Source organism: Coregonus lavaretus (assembly GCF_964263955.1).
Source record: "Coregonus lavaretus genome assembly, chromosome: 10".
NCBI lineage: Eukaryota > Metazoa > Chordata > Actinopteri > Salmoniformes > Salmonidae > Coregonus > Coregonus lavaretus.
The window spans coordinates 24,781,792-24,791,436 of record NC_139997.1 but is presented as its reverse complement, the minus strand read 5'-3'; the positions used below and the strand labels follow the sequence as shown (position 1 = coordinate 24,791,436).

At 42.5% G+C, this 9,645-nt stretch overlaps 1 protein-coding gene across 1 annotated transcript; it reads left to right on the top strand.

Moving 5' to 3' along the window:
- Positions 1–226: 226 nt before the first annotated feature.
- On the top strand, positions 227–9,435 carry LOC311135961 (5-hydroxytryptamine receptor 3A-like; the record flags this gene model as incomplete). Its single annotated transcript, XM_084170006.1, has 9 exons — positions 227–296; positions 452–615; positions 722–766; positions 1,059–1,168; positions 1,455–1,624; positions 2,418–2,578; positions 3,654–3,864; positions 5,933–6,169; positions 9,143–9,435. 9 exons carry the CDS (start codon positions 227–229, stop codon positions 9,433–9,435), a joined length of 1,461 nt encoding a protein of 486 aa, XP_084026132.1.
- Positions 9,436–9,645: the final 210 nt, after the last annotated feature.

Sequence of the window (9,645 nt, the reverse complement as noted above, 5' to 3'; positions counted from 1 at the left end):
CCCGATGGACACACCCTCATATTCATAGTTACATCAGCTGGCTAAACCAGCCTCATCCAGAATGCAGGAAACATAATTTCACTAATATATGATACAGTAGACATTAGGCTACAGTCGAAAATCCTGAATATGGGTCTCGGGCGGCGCCAGTTGACCGCTGTATCTCAAAGCTGAGTGTTGCTCATTATTGCCAAGCTTAAGGCGGAGAAGTGAAACTTTGTGCACAATGAGAGTTTCAGCACTCTGGACAGCGCTGGTCTTGCTTCTGATACAAGGCACCGCGCGAGCCTGCACAGGTAAATAATTCCAGATAGCCTATAGAATATAGCAAACGCCACAGCCTAACGCTAGATTTAAAAATGATAATTTTATAACCCTCAAGATGTTGCATTTTAGTGGATAGCATTATGTTGAATCAGTATGTTGTAACAATGTGTTTGACCTGTTTTAGTCAAAAAACTGAGCAATAATACCGGACGCTTTGCCAATGCCACCTTGGTACGTCTCTCCGAGTACTTGAGTGCTGGGTACAAGAAGGGTGTGCGACCCGTGCGCAACTGGCGAAATTGCACAATGGTGGCCATCGACCTTATGGTGTACTCTATCCTCAGTGTGGTATGTAGTAGAAATCACATAGTAGAAGAGTTTAGTATACTGAGATAATAGTGTGTAGCATATGTTGATCTTCACTATTTCCTCTGTATGCTGTGTGTTACAACAGGATGAGAAGAACCAGGTTCTGACAACATATGTATGGTACAGGCAGGTAAGACATAACTATTTGTACTAGTAAAATAACTATTTAAACAACTAATTGATTTTGTTGAAAAAAAGTTTCCAAGCATTTAAAACATTCATAAAACTTGGAAAAACTACAGTAGAACATTGTATATCCCTCCCCTTTGGACATTTATCAAACATCATATCAGAGGAACTAGTTATACGCCTTTATACAATACCTATTATTAATTGAATAATTCATTATTAATGCTAGACCATGCTTATTGCGCTTATGCTATAACTCTGTATCAGGAACTTATGCTATATGTCTGTATCAGGAATGGACAGATGAATTCTTGGTATGGAACCCAGAGGACTTTGATGATGTGAATCAAATGTCCATACCGACTGCGAATGTGTGGGTGCCTGACATACTAATTAACGAGTTGTAAGTAGCCTACAGTGTTTCGTTGTTGTGGGGGTAGGCCAATGCATTTGAGGCCATACAGATAACCTCATTTTAGTCAAATAAAATTATTCATAAAATAGTATAATTTATCTGCAAATGTAAACTGACAAAATTGGATACTTTGATAAAGCATTACTAAAGTCAAGTGTAAAGGCAAGTGTAAAGTTAGCGTTAGCCTACGCTAAAATATTAGTTGTCCGAATCAGCTACAAACATATTTATCGCATATCTTTGCTTTGAGTTGTTGTGTTTCGTAATCTCTCAGTGTGGATGTCGGGAAGTCTCCTGACATTCCCTATGTGTACGTGACCCATTATGGACTGGTGCGCAACTACAAGCCTATCCAGGTGGTGACTGCCTGCACTCTCAACATCTACAACTTCCCCTTCGACGTCCAGAACTGCAGCCTGACCTTTCAGAGCTGGCTCCATACCCGTAAGACATGTCTTATTTAGTTGTATAGTCATTTGCATGTGGGGTAAGGCTTTTCAACTGCAAATATAGCAGTGGTGGAAAAAGTACCCAATTGTCATACTTGAGTAAAAGTAAAGATATCTTAATAGAAAATGACTCAAGTAAAAGTGAATGTCACCCAGTAAAATACTACTTGATTAAAATACAAAGTATTTGGTTTTAAATATACTTAAGTATCAAAAGTAAAAGTATATATCATTTCAAATTCCTTATATTAAGCAAACCAGACAGCACAATGTTCTTGTTTTTTAAATGTACATATAGCAAGGGGCACACTCCAACACTTTTGGGTGTCAGGGAAATGTATGGAGTAAAAAGTACATTATTTTCTTTAGGAATGTAGTGAAGTAAAAGTAAAAGTCAAAAATGCAAATAGTAAAGTACAGATACCCCAAAAACTACTTAAGTAGTACTTTAACATATTTTTACTTAAGCACTGTACACCACTGCACATAAGTACCGGGTAAGAATGCCCTTTCATGCCCTCACTCAGTCTTAGTCCTCTATTGTTTTGTTACTTCCGTCTTGATAGTTTCTGGAATTAGAAAATGCAGATGTAATTTGTGTTCTACTTTTGTTTCAAAATAACCTCAATACAAATGTATTCTATGCCATCAGTGCCAGATGCTACACACCATTTTCACCCCGCTAAAAAACAAATAAATTATCTGTGGCAGAGTACAGTTGATAATGGTCATTTACATAATTTACATTGATCTGAACCCACTGATCTCTGTTTCCTCCGTGTCTGTAGTTAATGACATCGATCTCAAGCTGATGAGGAGCGCAGAGGAACTCAAAGTGGATAAGAGTGTCTTCATGAACCAGGGGGAGTGGGAGCTGCTACACGTCCTGTCCAAATATAAACGCTTCAGTCTGGACAACATTGACTCCTATGCAGAGATGAAGTTCAATGTGAGTATGCATAACATAATCATTAATTACTTTTTATTTATGTATTCAGGACAGGTTATGGAAAGATATCATTTGGCAATGACTGACCTAGTCAAGTAGAAGAATGGTTAGGTTTTCAAAATTCTGGTTGCAAAAAATGTTCCCAAAATTCCCAGGTTTTCCAGAAATCCTGTTTTTTGTGCTTATTCCCTCCTGATTCCAGGAATCTTCCAATCAGGATTTCTGGGAATTTGGGGAAAGTTAACGGAATTTTGCAACCCTATGCATGATGATTAAGTAAATGGCAATAGTTAAAAGAGCACAATAATGGGTTGGCGAAGATCACCACATCAATTTACATCTACACCTGTTAAAATGATATGCAGTATGGTAGACTTTTCAATTACTGTATACAATCATGTCCAATTCAATCATTGAAAACCCCCTCAACACCTCTGTGCATGTACACAATACCTTAGCTTAATTCATTTATTCAAAGCCAACTGAACCTGACAGAAAGGCAAGACCTTCAGTAAGAAGATATACTAGTGGTCCTCTGTAGCTCAATTGGTAGAGCATGGCGCTTGTAACGCCAGGGTAGTGGGTTCGATCCCCGGGACCACCTATACGTAAAAATGTATGCACACATGACTGTAAGTCGCTTTGGATAAAAGCGTCTGCTAAATGGCATATTATTATTATAATATATCAAATATAGAAATATATGAAGATATAAGATCTTTACTTTGACCTGCACTGCAAGGCTTTATTAGAACCCATTACGTCTTGAGCTACATTAAATATGTATTGAGAATGGCTGTTTTTCTTATGCGTCACACAAATAAAAAAAATCTGAAAATTAACAAACGTATATGAGTGAGGATCTATAGGTCAAAGTGTGATAGAGAGTGCACTCCCACCTCACTTTCAGGGTCATTGCTAGAATCTGTGGGTATATTGTTGTCTACCATCAAAACCTTGTTCTGCCAGATATCTGTAACTACTATAGATGTGGAAGTGCGTACCTACCTATTCATGACTAATTGCTGTTAATTACTGCTCTATTCATGATGATCTTCATGATGAACGTCATCAGGTGGTGATCCGACGCAGACCTCTGTTCTACACTGTGAACCTGCTGCTGCCAAGCATCTTCCTGATGGTGATGGACCTGGTGGGCTTCTACCTCCCTCCAGATAGTGGAGAGAGGGTGTCCTTCAAGATCACCCTGCTTCTGGGCTACTCCGTCTTCCTCATCATCGTCTCTGACACACTGCCCGCCACCGCCATCGGCACGCCGCTCATAGGTCAGATAGAGAAATGCACAGTGGTGGACAAAGGACCCAATTGTCATACTTGAGTAAAAGCAAAGATGTCTTAAAGGCCCAGTGCAGTCAAAAACATGATTTTCTTGTGTTTTATATATATTTCCACACTATGTGGTTGGAATAAAACTGTGCAATTGTGAAAATTATGATAATGTCCTTTTAGTGTAAGAGCTGTTTGAAAAGCCTGAAATGTCAGCCTGTTTTGGTGGGAGGACATTTTGGCCTTCCATGGTGATATCACCATGCGGTGAATTAGTTAATCGACCAATAAGAGAGAGTTCCAAACCTCTCTGCCAATAACAGCTAATTTTCTGTTTTCCCCTCCCCACTCAAACCACTCCCAGACAGTCCTAGCAAAATTCTCGCTTGAAAAATTGCTCTTAGCTAAGAAGCTATTTTTGTTTCTTTTTGACCATTTTAATTGAAAACAATCACAGTAGCTAGGTTTCCATCCAATTGGCGACCGACTTTCATGCAAATATTTAAAAATCCACATAAAGAAAATATGCAAATTTTCCCGCCAGTGGTGTTTCCGCCAAACCAACTTGTTGTGGATGAAAATCAGCGCGTGATGATGTAGAGCACACAAAATGTACTTTTTCGTTTTCTTGTACCGAATAAAAATCGAAAGTTCAATGTGTTTCCATCGCCTTTTCAACTCAACTGATAGTTTTGTCACAAAAAACGGTTGCGTTAAATAGCAAATGTGCCGACTTTGGTCTTACGTGCGCTCTAGCCAACATTTCACAGATACAATGCGGTTAGGCTGTGCGGGTAGGCTAGTCTACATGATGAGATTATTATGGATTATAGTGAGAATATTTGTATTTGTCAAATGGCAGTCAAGCATCAATCATCATGTCACCAGAATAAGACCCTTGATATTTATTGGAAATGAGCATCAAGCTCATCACCGTGTACTTTCACCACCCCTGTGAAGTTCATCACTTATTTAATCTGTAGACTAATAAACTGCATGGTTTCCCGAGTCGTAGTTGGAGGACCACACACCATATCATCGCGTGACTCCTAATTTACTTCGATGTGATGGTTATTATATCAATATTTGCGCATAAAGGTGTTTCCACCGCCATTTCTCGCATTATTAATTTGACCAACAACAAGATCCCACCATGTCGAACAAACTAATGATCTGTCTGCATTTATACAATGGTACAGAAACTTCCGGTTTCCATCACAGCTGTCCTGATTTTTTTTTTACGGTATGACTTTACTCGCATAAAAACTGCAGATGGAAACGTGGTTAGTAAGGTACTTAATTGTGAACCAGAAATTATTTGATGTTGAGATAAAAACAGCTGCATTGGAACTTTAATAGAAAATGACTCAAGTGAAAGTGACAATACAAATACAACTTGAGTAAAAGTCAAAAAGTATTTGGTTTTAAATATACTTAAGTATCAAAAGTAAATGCTATAAATCCTTTCAAATTCCTTATATTAAGCAATCCAGGTGGCATGATTTTCTTGTTTTTGTTTGTTTACGGATAGCCAGGGGCACACTTAAATGAAGCATTTGTGTTTAGTGAGTCCGTCAGATCAGAGGCAGTAGGGATGACCACATGTTCTCTTGATAAGTGCATGAATTGGATAATTTCCTGTCCCGCTAAGCATTTGAAATGAAAATAGTACTTTTGGGTATCAGGCAAAATGTATGGGAGTAAAAAGTTCATCTTCCTTTAGACATGTAGTGGAGTAAAAGTAAAAGCTGTCAAAAATAGAAATAGTAAAGTACAGATACCTCCCCCAAAATACTTGAGTAGTACTTCAAAGTATTTTTACTTAGTTACTTTACTCCACTGGAAATGCAGCTGGTGAATTAGTGGCTCAGATTTGTCAGATGTGTCATTAAGGTTGGTATTGCAAGCTTGAGGAAGTGGTGAAGGACTATTGTTTGTTGGGGCCCTGGTCAAAAGGCCCTGATCAAAAGTAGTGCACTACATAGGGAGCCATTTGGGATGCAACCGTTGGCTTTTTTTTTTTTTTTGTGTTGCAGAGGTAATATCGATCTTTCCTTCTCTCTCTAGGTGTCTACTTTGTAGTGTGCATGGCCCTGTTGGTGATCAGCCTGACAGAGACAGTGTTGATAGTGCGTCTGGTGCATAAGCAGGATCTGCAACCCCACGTGCCCCAGTGGCTCAAACACTTGGTGCTGGAGCGGGCCACAGTCCTCCTCTGCATCCGCAACAAGCACAGCTTGTGCTCAATGCTGTCCAGGGACTCCGACCACCTGGGCCACTACAAAGAGAACAACATCAGCCCAGGTAATGCATCTACAGGAGGGTTGGGTAGGAAGAAGGGTATGAAAGAAGGGTCAGGAAGGAAGGCGGGAAGGAGAAAGGAGGGGAGGGAGAGGGAAAAGGTGAGCTTTAAGGGAAAAGAAAGACATGGGCAGTAGTTCACGGTGAGCTGAAGGATCTGAGACACTATAGAATGTTCTCTCTCAGCAGTATTCATAAATGTAAAAGAAATAGAGCAGCATTACGACATCAAATCAAATCAAATCGTATTTGTCACATACACGTGTTTAGCAGATATAATTGCGGGTGTAGTGAAATGCTTGTGCTTCTAGCTCCGACAGTGCAGTAATATCTAACAAGTAATATCTAACAATTTCACAACATATACCCAATACACACAAATCTAGTAAGGAATGGAATTTAAGAATATATACAAATATGGACAAGCAATGACAGAGCGGCATGGACTAAGATACAGTAGAATATTATAGAATAGAATACAGTATATACATATGAGATGAGTAGTGCAAGATATGTAAACATTATTAAAGTGACTGGTGTTCCATTTCTTAAAGTGGCCAGTGATTTCAATAGGCAGCAGCAGCCTCTAATGTGCTAGTGATGGCTATTTAACAGTCTGATGGCCTTGAGATAGAAGCTGTTTTTCATTCTCTCGGTCCCAGCTTTGATGCACCTGTACTGACCTCGCCTTCTGGATGATAGCGGGGTGAACAGGCAGTGGCTCAGGTGGTTGATGTCCTTGATGATCTTTTTGGCCTTCCTGTGACATCGGGTGCTGTAGGTGTCTTGGAGGGTGGGTAGTTTGCCCCCGGTAATGCGTTCGGCAGACCGCACCACCCTCTGTAGAGCCCTGCGGTTGCGGGCGGTGCAGTTGCCGTACCAGGTGGTGATACAGCCCGACAGTGCATTTGTAAAAGTTTGTGAGGGTTTTAGGTGCCAAGCCAAATTTCTTCAGCCTCCTGAGGTTGAAGAGGCTCTGTTGCGCCTTCTTCACCACACTGTCTGCGTGGGTGGACCATTTCAGTTTGTCAGTGATGTGTACGCCAAGGAACTTGAAGCTTTCCGCCTTCTCCACTGCGGTCCTGTCAATGTGGATAGGGGATGCACCCTCTGCTGTTTCCTGAAGTCCACGATCATCTCCTTTGTTTTGTTGATGTTGAGTGAGAGGTTATTTTCCTGGCACCACACTCCCAGAGCCCTCACCTCCTCCCTGTAGGCGGTCTCGTCATTGTTGGTAATCAAGCCTACTACTGTTGTGTCGTCTGCAAACTTGATGATTGAGTTGGAGGCGTGCTTGGCCACTCAGTCATGGGTGAACAGGGAGTGCAGGAGGGGGCTGAGCACACACCCTTGTGGGGCCCCAGTGTAGAGGATCAGCGAAGTGGAGATGTTGTTTCCTACCTTCATCACCTGGGGGCGGCCTGTCAGGAAGTCCAGGACCCAGTTGCACAGGGCGGGGTTCAGACCCAGGGCCTCGAGCTTAATGATGAGCTTGGAGGGTACTATGGTGTTGAATGCTGAGCTATAGTCAATGAACAGCATTCTTACATAGGTATTCCTCTTGTCCAGATGGGATAGGGCAGTGTGCAGTGTGATGGCAATTGCATCGTCTGTGGATCTATTGGGGTGGTAAGCAAATTGAAGTGGGTCTAGGGTGACAGGTAAGGTAGAGGTGATATGATCCTTGACTAGTCTCTCAAAGCACTTCATGATGACAGAGGTGAGTGCTACGGGGCGATAGTCATTTAGTTCAGTTACCTTTGCTTTCTTGGGTACAGGAACAATGGTGGCCATCTTGAAGCATGTGGGAACAGCAGACTGGGAAAGGGGAAGATTGAATATGTCCGTAAATACACCAGCCAGCTGGTCTGCGCATGCTCTGAGGACGCGGCTAGGGATGCCGTCTGTGCCGGCAGCCTTGCGGGGGTTAACATGCTTAAATGTCTTACTCACGTCGGCCACGGAGAAGGCCACAGTCCTTGGTAGTGGGCCTCGTCGGTGGCACTGTGTTATCCTCAAAGCGGGCAAAGAAGGTGTATAGCTTGTCTGGAAGCGAGACATCGGTGTCGGCGACAGGCTGGTTTTCCTTTTGTAGTCTGTGATTGTCTGTAGACCCTGCCACATACGTCTCATGTCTGAGCCGTTGAATTGCGACTCCACTTTGTCTCTATACTGATGTTTTGCCAGTTTAATTGCGTTGCGGAGTGAGTAGCTACACTGTTTGTATTCTTCCATATTCCCAGTCACCTTGCCATGGTTAAATGCAGTGGTTCGCGCTTTCAATTTTGGAAACGTGGTTAGTAAGGTATCCACGGTTTCTGGTTAGGGTAGGTTTTAATAGTCACAGTGGGCACAACATCTCCTACACACTTCCTGATAAACTCAGTCACCGTTTCAATGTATTAGTCTAAATTATTTTCGCAAGCTATCATATCCCAGTCCGCGTGATCAAAACAGTCTTAAAGTGTGGATTCCGATTGGTCAGACCAGCGTTGAATAGTCCTTAGCACGGGTACTTCTTGTTTGAGTTTCTGCCTATAGGAAGGGAGGAGCAAAATGGAGTCATGGTCAGATTTGCCGAAAGGAGGGCGGGGGAGGGCCTTATAACCATCCCGGAAGTTCGAATAGCAATGGTCGAGGATTTTAGCAGCGCGAGTACAACAGTCGATATGTTGATAGAAGTTCGGCAGCCTAGTCCTCAAATTTGCTTTGTTAAAATCCCCGGCTACAATAAATGCAGCCTCAGGTATCTATCATAGAGTGAGAGAGAGAGAAAAGGATAAAAAGTTACATTTACAGGTTTGTTTTCCCACTTTGGAAATAATCAATATACGTTACAATGTCTGTCTGTCTTTTTGGGCAAATAAATACACTTAGCTTCTACAAGCTCAACACAACATTGGATACTCAAAATAGAAATAAATCATGTTATATGACCCCACTCCCCCAACTCTCATGTTATGTGACCCCTTGCAGCTCGATGCAGCCACCACCACCACCTTCACCACACCGGGGACAGCATGGAGCGGGGTCTGGGTGGCCTGTCTGTGGTGCGTGACAACACGCCGCCCGTCATGGACAACATCTTGCATGAGATCTCGTCTATCCGCGGCTTCCTGGAGAAGAGGGACGAGTCCCGGGACATCGCCAAGGAGTGGCTGCAGGTGGGCTACGTGCTGGATGTGCTGCTCTTCAGGGTCTACCTGGTGGCCATGCTGGCCTACAGCATCACCCTGGGGACCCTCTGGTCCGTGTGGCAGTATGCCTGAGGGCCTCACAGTGGAGGAGGGCCTGACGGTGGAGGTGGAGGGCCTTACTATGGAGAAGGGGACATAGAGGGCTAAAGTGTGCCTGATACAAAGAGTTTTATTGAGGTAGATCTGTTCAGTTGAGCCTCATGGTGGAGGTAAAGTAGGGGGTAGTTTGAGTCTGAGGTAATTATTGGGAGTAGAGAAACGAGGGGGAAGATAGATTGGATG